Source organism: Ailuropoda melanoleuca, chromosome 5 (assembly GCF_002007445.2).
Source record: "Ailuropoda melanoleuca isolate Jingjing chromosome 5, ASM200744v2, whole genome shotgun sequence".
NCBI lineage: Eukaryota > Metazoa > Chordata > Mammalia > Carnivora > Ursidae > Ailuropoda > Ailuropoda melanoleuca.
The window spans coordinates 75,722,293-75,737,190 of record NC_048222.1 but is presented as its reverse complement, the minus strand read 5'-3'; the positions used below and the strand labels follow the sequence as shown (position 1 = coordinate 75,737,190).

At 55.9% G+C, this 14,898-nt stretch overlaps 1 protein-coding gene across 3 annotated transcripts; it reads right to left on the bottom strand.

Moving 5' to 3' along the window:
- Window positions 1–380: 380 nt before the first annotated feature.
- PHYHIP (phytanoyl-CoA 2-hydroxylase interacting protein) lies at window positions 381–13,940 on the bottom strand. Of its 3 annotated transcripts, none has more exons than XM_019794724.2 (6): window positions 13,882–13,940; window positions 12,265–12,294; window positions 8,469–8,662; window positions 7,071–7,245; window positions 5,057–5,174; window positions 381–3,374 (listed from the first exon to the last, which is right to left on the bottom strand). In XM_019794724.2, exons 3-6 carry the CDS (start codon window positions 8,631–8,633, stop codon window positions 2,840–2,842), a joined length of 993 nt encoding a protein of 330 aa, XP_019650283.1. In that variant the 5' UTR covers window positions 8,634–8,662; window positions 12,265–12,294; window positions 13,882–13,940; the 3' UTR covers window positions 381–2,839. The 3 variants fall into 3 exon arrangements, with proteins under 3 accessions (XP_019650283.1, XP_002914823.1, XP_019650282.1); XM_002914777.4 differs by lacking the exon at window positions 13,882–13,940 and adding an exon at window positions 13,015–13,087; XM_019794723.2 differs by lacking the exon at window positions 13,882–13,940 and adding an exon at window positions 13,039–13,083.
- Between the last annotated feature and the right edge of the window lie 958 nt (window positions 13,941–14,898).

Below are 14,898 nucleotides of genomic sequence, written 5' to 3'. Positions count from 1 at the left end.
GTCATTCCCCATCTGGGGAATTCTGGACACCCAGTGTTGCCCACTATTCTTTAAAAGAAAGCTCCTTGGCATTTATGACTCCACAGCCCCCCCTGGTGTTATTCAGGATCAAGGCGCAGCCTTGGTCAGCCAGAAGAGATGAGGGGAGACCTTTGAGAGAGAGGGCTGCGTGTTGAGATCCGCCTGCCAATGTCTTACTGCTCAGGTGGCCTGGCATACGCTCGGGGAGACAGGGCAGTGGAATGGGAAGATTCCAGCTTTTTTTTTTTTTTAAAGATTTTTTTATTCGACAGAGATAGAGACAGCCAGCGAGAGAGGGAACACAAGCAGGGGGAGTGGGAGAGGAAGAAGCAGGCTCATAGCAGAGGAGCCTGATGTGGGGCTCGATCCCATAACGCCGGGATCACGCCCTGAGCCGAAGGCAGACGCTTAACCACTGTGCCACCCAGGCGCCCCAAGATTCCAGCTTTTGAATCAAATCCAGGCACTGTTGCCTACCAGCTGTAAGAAATGGGCAAGCCTTTTAACTTTTTTGTGCCTCAGTTTCTTCATCTGTTAAATGGGAATACTACAGCACAGGGCCATTGTGAAGCCTACATGAGCTGATGTGTGTGAAAGCACCTGGTCAAATGCCTGGCCCATAGTAGGCCCTCAGGAAGCGGTCATTTGCCCTTCAGCTTTCCCCTAGCCCAAGGAGGCTGTGCCCCAAGCTCTGGATGACACATGTTCATTTGATCCTGAGCCAGGCAATGTCAGTGAGGTGACTCTAATTTTTCTGGAGCTTTTCTACTCCAGCAGAGGATCCTTTTAATAAGTCCATAATAATAGACGCAGAGGTGACTCAGATCTGCAAATGAGAAGCCCAGCTGGGGAGGGGACAGTTGGGCTCTGGGGGAGGAAATTCAGCAGCATCTGGGTCTGACGCAGTGGCAGGCTGCTGCATTGGGAAGGGCTCCAAACAGGGGACCTTGGTTAGGTCTCCTGATTGCCACAGTTTCCCTTCTCAGAGGCCTCAGTTTCCCCTTCTGCAAAGTGCAGGGTAATACCAAGAGACCTCCAAAGTCCCTTCCAAGCTAGAGATACGGTTCTGCTTTCTGAGCCCTCCCTCCCACAGCCAGATTTGGAAGGCCCTTGGAGACAGTTCCAGATGTCTGCTCCTGGGGGACATCCCCATTGAGTTCCTCTGTGATTGTACAACTTGCCTACCCCGACCGACCTAGAGCTCAAAGAGAGTCAGGGCTCTCAGGCCATGGTGGTTTATTGATGCACGTTGCAAGCACAACACAGGCGGGTGTGCCCCCAGCTCAGGGCAGACACAGGGCCAGGGGAGAGCAGTGGGCCACCCCCCACAGCAACGCAGTCAGCAGAGGTGGAAAAGGCCTAGGGGCCCATGTCCTCCCCTCCATGCATCTCCCAGGGACCCCAGACCTGCTCTGTGCCACAGAGACATCTGACCACACCGCTCCCTGTGGCTACACAAGAGGCGACCAGCTGTCCCACCTGCGCCCTTACTGAGATATGGCCTTGTTGGCCTTCTGGCCCCTTCTGTACTTCACTACGGAAATCTGGCTGTCACTGTGGGGGCTGCTGTCCTCTGCCTGACATCACCTCCACCAACCCCCCCGGAACAGCCAGCTGCCTCCATCCACACCTCCACCCACCCACCGACCTGGTTTGCTTATCCCAGGAGTCCACCCTCACCACCCTCATGACCCGTACCAAAGTAGGAAACAGGCGAAAACGCTGGGAGGCCCAGGAAGACTTCTCCAAGAACTCCCCAGGAAAGGGGCTCTCCGCCAACAGGCTCGCAGTGGGGAGCAGACAGTGCCAGTGGGCAGGGCGTGAGGTGCGGTGGCAGGGAAGCCACAGTCCAGATCACACGCAGGCACAGTGCAGTCACGGTGCCATGGCAGAGAGAGCGAGCAAAGCGCACAGTCAGGCAGGGTGCCAGGGCTCTTTGGAGAGCCCTCGATTTTAGTTCCACACTGGGTCCCCTCGGAGCAGGAGGTGGCCCACTTCCGGTTGAGAAGGTGGACCTCTGGGTCTCAGGGGTCTCTGTCCCCCTCCTCGACCCCAGTGGCTGCCACTGCAGACCTCAGTGCTCTGAGCAAGGGAGAAGGGACGCTGGGGTATACATCATCTCCAGACGAGAAAGGAAAAGTCCCAACAGCCCAGAGCCCCCAAAGCCAAGAGGAAAAAGAGGTCCCCTTTCTAGAGGGCAGGTGGAGAAGGGGAGGGACAGCACTCCCCATGCAGGAAGAGGGTGCTGGGGGTCAAGGAGCAGCTGGGGGTCAGAGCGGTGCAGGAGACTATGTATAGAGGGAAAGGGCTAGGCCTGGAGTGGGAAGCCCCCCGCCCCGGGGGGGCCGGCACAGAGGGGAGGGGTATTCTGTGGTTGGCCCTGAGTGGGGTGGGCGGGGCTAAAGAGCAGCACCCCTCAGCTCTCCGCAGCGCCTCTGGGGGCGGGCAAGCAACACTTGGGCTCTGGAGGCGGCTCAGCGATGGTCCCCAGGCTGTAAGTTTCCATGAAGAGGAGGCCAGGATGAAACAAGAAACAGCAGGACAGGGAAGACAGGATTGGGGAAATCTCCAGAAATCTACCCTCCTTCCACCAACCTACGGAGGCTAAGAAGCTTACCAAGTCCACCAGCGTGAATAGGCCACGCCTACCAAGGGGACACCCTCTGCTGCCCCTATGGCCAAGGGGTGGGAAAGGGGGAGGCCGTGGGTGGAGGGAGCAGGGGGGGGCAGGGGAGAGAAAGCCAGCTCCCTGAACCTATGCCGCCCATCGCCACCCCGCCTGTCACCTCTCCCTAGCCCCTCGGCCCCCCAGGAGTCCCTAGCGGCCCACACTGATGTTACAGGTCTTGCAGCTGGGGTCTTTCTTGGCGTCAGCAGTGGACAGGCTCATGAGCTGGTGCCCGCTGATCTCCCCCAGGGTGCCCAGGGACAGGTCAACGGGCTCGGTGTAGATGATCTCCAGGATGAGGTCCTGGGCATGGCGGAAGATCAGCTCCCCGTCCTCCACACTGCAGGTCAGGAACTTGTTGCACGCAATGTCCAGGAGGGGCAGGCGGTCACGGCAGAAGCGGTCTCCCAGGGAGCCCTTGGGGGCCAGCACCAGGATGGCATAGTGGTAAGCTGTGTACATACAGTAGAAGTCCGCAAAGTAGAGGTTGGTGCTGGGGTTGAAAAGGCGCTGGGCAGGGATCTGGAAGCGCCAGCGGCCATAGGGGGAGTCCTGAGGAGGCTGGCCTGTGTTGAACTCCGTGTTGCAGCTGAAGAAGACTCCATGGAGCATGCCGCTGGTCGGGGAGCCATGGCTGCCGCTGTTGTCCTTCAGGTAGGGCTGCAGCATGTTCCCGCAGTGGGTCCTACCCACCCCAGGGGAAAAATGCCAAAGGGAAGAGAAAATGCCGCTGGTTAGCTGGGCTGAGGCTTGGCTGCTGTGTGAGGTTGAGAAAGGAGCCAGCGCAGCTCCCAGCTCTCCCACCAGCTGCCGCCTCCATGAGTCTCAAATAGAACATTCCAGAATGTGAGAGCAGGGAGAGCCCTGGAGATGGGATGATGCAACCCACTCCTTCACAGAGGAGAGGTCTGAACCGACCACTCCCCTTCTTAAAACGCTTTGATGGAGCTTTCATGAAAAGCAAGGCCATCAAGATCTGGTCTTTCTGACCCCACCTCCCCCCATCCCCACACCCACAAGTAACATCCTCCAGCCACACGTGAACCCCAACTTTCTTGCCTCTGTGCCTTTCCAGTGCTCTTCTCTCTGCCCGGACTGCCTTTCCCACCTCTCTCCCCCTGGCCTGGCAAACTCCTAATCATCCTTCCAGGCCCAGCACAGGTGTCCCCTCCTCTCCAAAATCTTCCAGGAACATCAGGCACTTGTATTCAACAAAACTTTGACTGCCTACTGTGTGCAGACACTGAATTTTACCCAACAATCACATGTGCTTCTTACATTCCATCTGTCTGTACTGTCTGGCTGATAGACTCTGAAGTTCTCAAGAGGGGGGACTCCCCCCTTTATTCATCTTTATATCCTGGCACATATGGGTGCTTTTGTCTCTTGCTTGCTTGCTGTTAGAGGAGCTGGAACTGGGCCAGGGTGCTCACCACTCACCTGGCTGCCTCTCTTTAGTACAAAAACCGAAGACCCCACTAGTTCCCTGCCCCCGGCGGCAGGGTGGGAGGATCCAACCCCAGCTGGATGCAGTGACAAAGACAGTAAGACTAGCAGGTTGCCCCAGCCCAGCCTTAGAAGGGTATGGACTTGGGGCGGTGTCAGCAGGCCCGGGGGAGGATGGGCAGCCCCAGCCCCAGCTTCAGCCTTGCCACATCCTGCATGTCCCGGGTGACTGGTGACTTACTGGCTCTCTGTGCCTCAGGCTGCCCATCTGTAGGCTGGGCGGGTTGGAGCAGATCATCGGCTAGATGAAGTATTTTGGGATTACAGAGCCCCTCTCTTTCTTCCCCAAAGGATATTATACACAGGCAGTCGATAGGCAATGAAATTGAAGCTGCTCCAGTTGAATGATAGGTGTGGGGTCCGCAAAGCCTCACCCTAATTTCCTTGACAAGCCCTCAATATCCCCCCAAAATGCCCTGAGACACCTCCCTGGAACCTCCAGTCTCTGCAGCACACCGTTTGAAAACTGTGACCCTCCCTGTACAGAATCCTCTCACCCTGTGCTCCCCTCACCACCTCCCCCTGGGGCCCAGGGCCTGAACTGGAGAGACAGCTGGCCCTTGGCATTACAGTGAAAAGAACTGTCCCAAAGGAGGAGCAAACCCAAGATCTTGTTCACCCAGGCCAGTCAGCATGGTTCCCCAAGGCAGCCCCATCCCAAGAGCCCTCTGCTTCGCTGGAGCCCAATCCCAAGCAGCCAGCTGTCCCCCCAGAGCCAGCCTGTGATAGAGGCCATAGGGACTCCGTAAGGGGGTCTGGCAGTGGACAAGGTGGGCGGGACGTCAGACGGCCAGGGCCGTCCAGGCAAAGCAGAGCCGGGGAAGGACATGAGACCCAGGCGGTGCGGGGGCCATGCTGTACCTGGCGTGCTGGAAGTACTCCTTGTGGTGGTTGCGGTAGAAGACAGAGAAGCGGAGCATGCGGCCTGCGATCTGCTCGGCCTTCTCCTGAAGCTGGGCCAGGTGCTCCTTGGCATAATCTGCAAGAGTCCAGGCCGGTAAGCCCAGGGCCAGGCCGGGCATCACAGCCTCATCCCCCCACACTCACCCACTGCACACGGAGTACGTCAGCCCGCCTCCGTCCTCAGAGCGAGAGGCGACACCAGAAGTCACAGCAGCTTGGGCCACACGGGAGCAAGCCAGGTAGCCCAGCTGGGAACATGGACAGCCAGGTGCTGTTTGTCCTCATCACCTCTGCACTCTCACCGCCAGAGGCTCGGGCTCTCTGAGTCAGAAAGGGGCAGGCGCTGCCCAGTTAGACAATCATGCCAGGGGCCCCGGGAGCTGTGATCCCTGGCCATCCTCATGTGAAGAAGACCAGCAAGCAAAAGAAGGATTGAGAGGGGAGAATTTGAGGTCCCCTAGGGCGAGCGTCCCAAATCCAGCAGGTAGGAGGCTGTCCGTAGCCCCCACACAGAAGCCAGTTGTCATTATAGGTGGGGGCTCGTGAGGAGCCTGCGGAGCATGACGTGACTGGGTAGCCAGAGTGAGGTCCGAGACAGTAACCGCTTCGGCACCCCGGGAGAAGCAGGGAGGGCCGGAGACGGGATGGTGAGACCGGACACCTCCCAGGGCTAGGGCCAGAGTCTGGGGTCCTGGGGCCCAGGCAGGGCTGCTGCCAGCCAAGACAGGGCCTTTGTACAAATTAGAAAAAGGTGCCCTTTCCTCCTTGCTGATGCAGTCCTGGCCAGGGTGCTGGGTTTGGCAAGAGTAGTGGGGACTGGACTGCAGCCATCCCCAGCTCCCCAGTTTGAATTAAACTCCCACTATGGGTGGAGTTCTGGGGCAAACCAAGAGGCTTTCCCCACAAGGAGTGGGAGCACCTCCAGAGTGGGGCTCTGCAGCTGAGCTAAGACAAAGCACCGCTCGAAAAAGAATGGCAACTCAAGGAGACTTAGGGCATGGCCTTGGCAGGGGATGGAGCCGGCAGCCTCAGAGGCCGGGGGCTAAGAACGTTCCCTGTGCCTTCCTCGTAACAGAGAGAGATCTGGAGCAGTTCTCACCGTGGGCACCAAAAGAGTGGACTATTTGTGGGGCAGATCCTAGGTCGTCCATGACCAGGTACACATAAGCCTGGTGCTTGTTCGTGCTGGAATTTGCCGACTAAACTCTGCTAAGAGGGTTTGCGGGACCCCTGAATAGGGGTCATGTCCCAGGCTACTTGGAGGCTCAAGAGGAGCAAGTGGGATTATTATTATTATTATTATTACTGACCGACTATCCATTGACCGACGATGGATAAACAAAGTGCGGTCTACAACATACAGTGGGATCTTATTGAGCCTTAAAAAGGGAGGACGTTCTGACACATGCCCCACACAGATGAACCTTGAGGACATGATGCTGAGTGAAATAACGGAGCTCATGCTCCAGTCACAGAAGGACCGTGCCGCGGGATTCCCCTCACAGGAGATACCAAAGTTACAGAGACAGAGAGTGAAGTGGTGTTTGCCCGGGGCTGAAGTGAGGAGGGAAGGGGAGCTGTCATGTAGTGGGTATGGAGTTTCAGTTTGGGAAGATAAAAAAGTTCTGGAGATTGGTTGCACAACCACTGCGAATGTACTTAATACTAGTGACCCGTACACTTAACTGGTGACGATGGGAAATTTTGTGTCATGTATATTTTACATGACAAAACAGTGCGCTTGCCCCAAGCCAGAAAAGTAAGCGCATCACTGTTTGGAAGTGGTGCTGCCAACAGGACTAGCGGGGCTGACGTCTGCCTCCTGTGTCAGACTGCAGGCTTGCCGGGGGCAGGGGCGCCTCCCTGACAGCTGTAGCCTGGTGCCTGAGTTCCGCAGCTGGCTTAAGACAAAGCCCCCTCCCGACCCTAGCTAAGCCAGATGTGTCAAAGCAGCAGGACAGCAGGGCCTCACCGCCCGTGCAGAACTCGACCGTCTCGCTCCAGCCAGACACCAGGTACTCCCCGTCACTCTGCTTCACGGCCGTCTGCACAGCCACACTGTACTCCGTGCGGGGGCTCAGGAACCAGTGGCCTCTCACCGTCATGGGCAGTGGCACGGCCTTGGCCACAAGCTTGGTGGGGACATCCTGAGAAACGGGATGCAGAGAGCCAAGAGTCAAACCGGGGGTCATGCCCAATCTTGGCATTCCGCCAGACCTCACGCTCCCCAGATGGTCCCTAGGCTGCCTGAGGAGGGCCAAAAACTCAAAGATTCAGTGGCTCGGTGCCCTGGCCACCATTTTCCTGCGGAAGCAAGCGGTGGCCATTGGGAAGGCCATACAGATACCCCCCAGCGTCCGGCCCTCTGTAACGCCCCCTGATGCCCGTTCTCTTGGGAACTAAGGAGAAAGGCCACGGGGGTGGAGGCTGAAAAGTTGAGGGCAGCGAGACCTCCGTTTTCGAGGGAGACTTCGAGAGCTCTGCACACTGCAGTGCCGTCTCCACGGCAACGGCAAATGCTGAGAGCCAGGGAGGAAAAGGGAAAATATGCCTTATTCTTTGGGGGGGAGGGTTAAGGGGGTGGTGTTGAACATTCACGTCACCGTGGCAACTGGCCTGCCAAAAGACACCCAGATCGGGAGAGCCAGTTCCAGAGAGAGAGGGTGAGTAACCCACAGGATGCAGTCGTCGTGGGAACCAGCTCCTTCCCACCTCACTCTTCCCCCTTCCTCTCTGCCAGCTTGAGGAGCTGGGAGCCTTCTTCCCACCCACCCCCACACCGGCTTTAACCCAGGGAAAGGACACCCCAGCCAGCAGAGGACTCTCCCATGTTGCTTTCCTAAATCCAGCCACCATTAGGCCAGAGGGCCAGGGGCAGAGAGGATCACAACAGCCTAAGAGGGGTCAATGAGGACCAAGCAAAGGGCCCTAGGCCTCCCATGGCCCATGTTGCCCACGCGGTCAGCAACAGAGCTGCTTCGTGAGTCGGGGGCTTTGTCATACCCTGAGACGCCAGCCCCAGGTGTGATGTCTGTGACCCCCCTCAGGTTCTCCCACCCCCTCTGAAGCCCCAGTCATGACGCCGATAATGGTGTTCACGGTGGCTGGGCCCCAAGCCAGACAGCACGCAAACATTACCTCACTGAAGCTTCTCACAAGCCTGCGGGGGCTGGCATTATTATTCCCTTTTTACCATTGAAGGAACTCGGACTCAGTGAGGCTAAATAACTTTCCTGAGATTACACAGTGAGAAGAGCCTGGGTTTGAACCAGGCCTGTCTGACTCCCGACGATCGCCACCACTGCGCCACTACCCTGCCTCCTTCAAGGAGGGGTCTGAGCAAGAGGCCCGCTGGGCACCCTCCACTCACTCGGTGCTTGAACTTGTTGGAGTTCTTGTTCTCTTTCTTGTTAAGATCGATGAAGTAATGGGTGACCCTCTCCAGGTCACTGTTCTCCATGGCCCAGGAGATGCGGAAGGAGTCACAGGTGATGTTGTTGACTTCGATGCTGTGGGGCGTGGACAGCAGCTCCATGCTCCCTTCTGGCTTGGCTCCTGTGGGGACTGAGGGGAGAGGAAGATTTAGCCTCTTCCTCCCCACCAGAGATTTCTGGAATGTCTTGCTCCCAACCTCCCTCGCAAATTGGAACCTTGGGGATCCACTGATTGCACCTGCCTCATCAAATCAGATGGGCAGAGTGCATGGGAAGATGGAGGGGTAAGACCAAAGGTGGGATGGGGTGTCCCCCCTGCAGGGTCTTGGCTCTCCTCAGAGGGGTCTGCAGAGCAGGCGGCACCTGACAGGTGGCAGAGGCAGTGGGAATGCTGCAAACCCCGGGCAGGACAGATTCGCAGCAGATGGAGACGAGGAGGGGGGCCCTCAGCCAGCAGGCGTGAAAAGAGAAAGGGGTGGGGGTGGATATAACTGTACGAGGCGTGTAGGAGAGACAGGAAGCACCCACTGAGGAGACCGGTGTGAGGGTTGAGGCAGGCAGAGGGCCCCGGCTGCCAAGAGGCCAAGGGTGCCAGGTCGCTCAGGCTCAGGCCTCCCTCCTCCCCCGGGGTGACTCAGGGAGGGTCGCTGAGATGCAAGGCTGGGAGTCCAAGCACCACGGAGATGCACGTGGATACACCGGTGGCAGGAGGGGGCAGCATGGGCCACAGCTCTTCTTCCACCCCTAACTTTTCAGCCATCACTCTTTCCTTTCAGCTGATCCTCTGTGGCTTGACTCATTTGAATAGTTTGTTTTACCCCTGACAACTACCCAGGCCAGTATGTGATGATAATTGCCCAGGCCTCACCTCATGCAGGCCTCACCATAGGTAGGTACTACTGTTATCCCCACTTCACAGATGAGTTCACTGAGGTCTGGGGGGTACTAGGGTGCCAAAGGTCATGCAGCGAGGAAGTGATTTGAGCTCACATCTGACTAGAGCCCAAACTCGTTATCATTAAGCAAACGTTGTGTCCCCTCTTGTGAGCGTGTATGTGTGTGAGTGTGTGCGGGGTACGTGTGACGTGTGGCACGTGTATATGCGTAGGTGCACATGGTTTTGTTGCTATTTCTTTTTCTTCCTTCTATCCTTGCCTTTCAAGTAGCTACATATTCTCTCACCTTCCTGTTCTCTCATCCCTTCGCTTCCCCCCGGGGCTGCTGTTCCAGGTATGAAAGGACCACATCATCGGCACTCACCTGTGCTTTAGCTAGGAAGAGCTGACTCTTCCAGCTCAGAGCTCTGGGGAACAGAGTGGGAAGGGAGAGGGAGAGGGAGGGGGGCGGGACTGTCTCTGGGTCAAGAACATGAACGTGGGTTGGACTTGCTCCCGGGCATTTGCTTAGTGCCCAGTGGAGCTCGTGCTTTCCCAGTTCATTCTCAAGCCCCGTCCCAGCACACCTCAGCTTTCTGGAATGTTGTTTCCTCTTCTCCCCCTTCTGCTTCTTCTCCTCTCTTTTCCCAGGCACGAAGGGTGAGGGTACCTTGTGCCTTTGAAAGCAGGTACTTCTATTTATAGCTTCCAGAAGATCCAACCCACACTTGCCTGTCAGTTAAGCCTGTTGTGGAGCCTGGTACCTCTAAATTCATCTGTGGGCTGCCTACGTGGCAGGCACAGGGGGAGGGATACGGGTGATGACCTTTACCCTATGTGGCAGGCACAGGGGGAGGGATACGGGTGATGACCTTTACCTGTTCCAGGGTGCCCCCTGAGTCTGTGTTTCACCTTGGCTTTCTACTAAAGTATGAGCCTGCCAGTCGTGAAGTTCAGCCCAATGTCAGTGGCTTGTGCGCAGGGAATCCCATGGTAAACAAGCATAGGGGTGCTACAAGGTCCATTCCAAAATAAAGCAAAATAGGACTGGGAAAAAACTGTATGATAATAAACCAGTTTATAATTCATGGGGACAGATGTGGAGACTTGGGGAGTTGCCATCCTCTGGGCTCCCGGTGAGGAGCTCCCCAGGGAGACACACACACACACACACACACACACACACACGCACACACACGCACCAACATGACACACCAACACAGACACACTCCCACCCCAGGGAGGGCCTGAGTGACCACCTCCCACCCACAGCAGATTTGGTCTATGCCTACTCCACAGGTGGGCACCTGTTCCTGCCTCAGTACTCCTCTCCTCAGACTCTCCCCCACAGACAGGGACAGCCATGTTGGTGGGGGGACTCCAGGACCTGGCTCATCCTTTCCTTTCTGCAGTTCTAGAAGAGCTGAGATTACTCCCCCATGCTAGCTCGGGAGAGTGGCCATGAGTGACACTTGTGAGAACAGCAAAGCCACGGTGGACCACGGGTGGGTGTGAGCCCCAGTGCTCCAAGTCCAGGTGACTGGGGAAGGTCCGGGTGTAAGGGACAGGTTGAGACAGCACCTGAGAAACACCCACACTGCTAAGACAAGCATTTACACACCCACACACAGGCAGGCACATGAGTGCACATGCACACACACACACGTACACGCACACATGCACCGAATGTGCCCACCCACACCTGCCACACAAGGGCTGCACACACCTCCTCAGACATTCTTGGTCCCACGCACTCACCCTCGCACTCCAGTGCCTCTAGCACCTTCCACATTCCAAGAATGTCCCACAGTTTTCCCTCTACAAGCTCTCACCTCCACACAGACCCACACATGTGGAAGTCCACAGGATCACGCACACACATACGCATGCACACCTTCTCGCAAGCCATATTTGGGGAAAAAAGAAAGCCACAGGCGCCAACATGCACGTGTGCTACCTCCACAGAAGGCATGCCACCCATACGCCGGCTTGCACACACATGTACACTCACACACACGTCAACCCCTGCCCAGATTCTGGTATTCTCTCTCAAATCTTCTCCAGGCTCAAAGAGCCAGACTTTGAAAATGTGGTTTGTCCTAGCCACACTCTGCCAGCCCTGGTCCTCCACATGCCAACAGGTTTGCACACCTACGTGGGTCTGCCCACAGACAGTGGCTTCTGCCCACACTCCCCACCTACCTACCCCTTTCTGCTCTGGAGTTGCCCCTCCCCACATAGAAACCCTTCGGTTACATGCACTCCCTCCCTCAACATGTACTCCCACACACATGACAAGTGATATGTCCACCCCATAAAGATACTGCCTCACACTGCCCCCACCCACATAACCCAGAGGCTACTCAGATAAGCGATCCCCCCCCCACGCAGCTCACGTGTACAAGAAACATATGTCCCTAAACATGCCGCCCGGCAGTGGAAACCCACACAAGAGCATAAGTGCGTGCATACAGGGGATCTACGCAAGCAAACCTCCAGTTTCCTCGCAGGCATGCATACGTGCCGTACACACCGATACCCCTTGCCCGTGCCCCTTCAGGAAAGCCACCCGCGAGCCAGGGGGAAGTCTTCCCCCACCCCGCTGTCCCTGTTGGCATCGCTGACTGCAGCAGAATGGTCACGGGGTGACTAACTGTGGTGTCCCTGGGGACTGGATCCAGCTGTTCATCCCTTTGTCAAGGCCCTGGGGGACAGGGGACAAGGTCGTCGGCCCTGGCAAGCCAGGTGGGCACCGTGGGCAGTGGCAGGCCCCTAGTCCCCCCAGCTCCTAGCCCCTTACCACCTGAGTCCCTCTCAGAATTGACAGCAGGATGCTCTGGGGAGGAAGGGCACTCACCTGGCTCCACTGGGCTCTGCAGAGGAAGACCTGGAAGGGAGGGAAGGGAGAGACCTCTGTGTGGATGTGCTCTCCCCAGGGAGAGGGGCAGCGGCGACGACGCCTGGGTCACAGGCAGCGGCGCTCGCTGGCTCCTCTCGCTCCTCTCGCTCCTCTTGAGGCTGCCAAAGAGGCTTCTTCCATGCCCCGCAGGCAGCTCCTGCCTGGCTTTGCAGCGCACCGCTGCTGCCCCCAGAGAGGCGATGTTCCCAGCCGAGCGCAAGGAGAGGCAAGAGCGAAATCAAAGCAGCGTGGAGGAGAGAGAGAGGCAGAGAAGGCGAGAAAGAACGAGAGAGCCAGACCGAATCTGGCTCCACCAATGGGATCAGTGGCTGCCCAGCGTCAGGTGACAATAAGCAAGCTTGGTCCCTGCTCGCCTGGGCTGGTGGGAGGGGAAAGGGCAGAGGGTCTCCCAGGAAGCTCCACTAATGTCCTCAGAGACAGTGGCGGTGGCTGCCACTTTTCCCCCCATTCTTCCAGGACAAGCTACCCTCAGAAGTCCCTCCAACACACCTCTACTCAGAAATCTCTCACTTGAATGCAGCCCCCAAACTTTAGAATGCTGGGAGAGGGGTGGGGCTGACTGGGGAAAGGTAAGGGGAGCTGTGAGGAGAAAGGGTCCAGACGGGGTATGGGGGGGTTCCGTCCGGATTCTTCAGTCCGGATTCTCTCCTCGGTTACTTTGGCTGATCCATGGCTCCATTTTCTTACCAACTCTATCAAAAGATATTAGACCTGCAGATGATCCCCGATCGTCTAGGGAGAGTCCTCGGGCTGCTCGGGTGTCCCCAGGGAAAGGAATGAGAAAGAGAGAGGTTGTGCGGCAGTGAAGGGTGTGCAGAGGCAGGAAAGTGGGGGTGGGAAGAACACACAGAGAGCTTGGAGTGTTCTTATCCCAACCAACCATCTGGGCTAGGTAGAATATTATCTGCTCTCTTATTGACAGGCAGCTTTTCTACCACCAAATGAAAACCCCAGGGACGCCACTGTGAAGGGCACTCAAGGAAATTCGAATCAAACAACAAACAGTGACAAAGAGTATGCACAGTGTGGAAAAGCATGGGCTTTACAGCCAGACAGATACGTTTAAAATTCCTGTTCTATCGCTTTCTAGCTGGGTGATCTTGGATAAGTTACTCAACCTCTCAGAGCTTCGACTTCTTCATCCCTCGAGTGAGATAATAAATACTGAATGAGAAATTATGTAAATCACTCAGCTGTGGGCCTGGTACACAGAAGGGCCCAGTGACCCATCAGAACTGTTGTCATTGCCATCGTTAATAGCGTCTACCGGCAAGGAGCCCATGGTCTTTTGTGGGGGGAAAAGATGGACATAAAGAACAAGAAATATACAACTAAGTTGCAGGGTACAGATAAGGATTCAGAGAAGGAGGAGTCAGAACCAACCTGAGTACAGGCAGAGCACAGCCACGAGGGGACTGTGGAAGCAGGAGCATGGTGGGCGGGGGGGTGGGGGTGGGGAGGTCTTGGTGCAGGGGCAGCAGACGGACCTCTCAGGTCCTGGCTGAGGGCTCAGAGTGCCATAGAAGGCAGGAGCTGAGTGCAAGGGACACTCACCGAGAGGGACTTGGGGGCTGCAGACATCAGCAGGCAGCAAAGGTTAGAGGTGACAGTGGACAGAACGTGAATATTTTACAGAAAGCAAAGACAAGCAGAAGCCAATCCTTCCCTAAATGGGTGTGGAGAACCCAAGCAAGTTTGGTCAGATCCTGAACCACAGAATGCAGTGTGGTGTGTTACACAGAGACAGCATTAAGCACGCCCTTGGCCAAACATAAGCAGATCCCTCCCCTGGAACACCTACACTGAGATGTTGCAATTCTGAAGAGACGCAAAACGTAATCTCATGGTTATGGCCAGCACCAGACATCTGGACCAAAACCTGGCCTTACAACTAACCTGAGGGGTGGTGTGAGGAAAAGGCAGGCTCTCTGGGACTTGGTTCCCCCCTTAGAAGGAAGACGTGTCCCAGCACACCTCTGCCTCCCACCTTCCCAGGATAGCACGTGGAGCGTGCATGAGATCATGTGTCCCAAGGGTGAACAGTAGCCATCTGAATGTGCTTTTGTGGACTGTGTGATAGCCTCAGGTGAAGGCACAGACCTTCTCAGGGCTGCGGCTGCTTCCTGCCTCTGAAGACTTCTCTTCAGATCACATGAGATAACACATGGTAAGAAGAACGCTTAACAAGCCAAATAGAGCTAACTCTGTATGAAACCAGACAACCGCCAAGATGCCCTTCTGCTGCATTTTTATTTTTAATACCTTTTTATTACACAAGGAATACATGATCACTATAGAAAGATGAGAAATTTTAATTCTAAAATTGAAAAGAGAATTAAAATCATCCATTTCCCCCCACCATTCATATATATATATATATAATTAACAAAAATAGAAAGTGAAAATACTGTTTTATAACCTGCTTTTTTTCACTTACCAATACCTTTTCTGCTCATTACCTAGTCTTTCTACAGTATTGTTTTAAATAGCTGTGAGTGTTCTATTGTCAGGTCATACGCCAATCCTCTACTTTACTGTGATTATTTTACTTTTTCTCCATTCTAAACGACA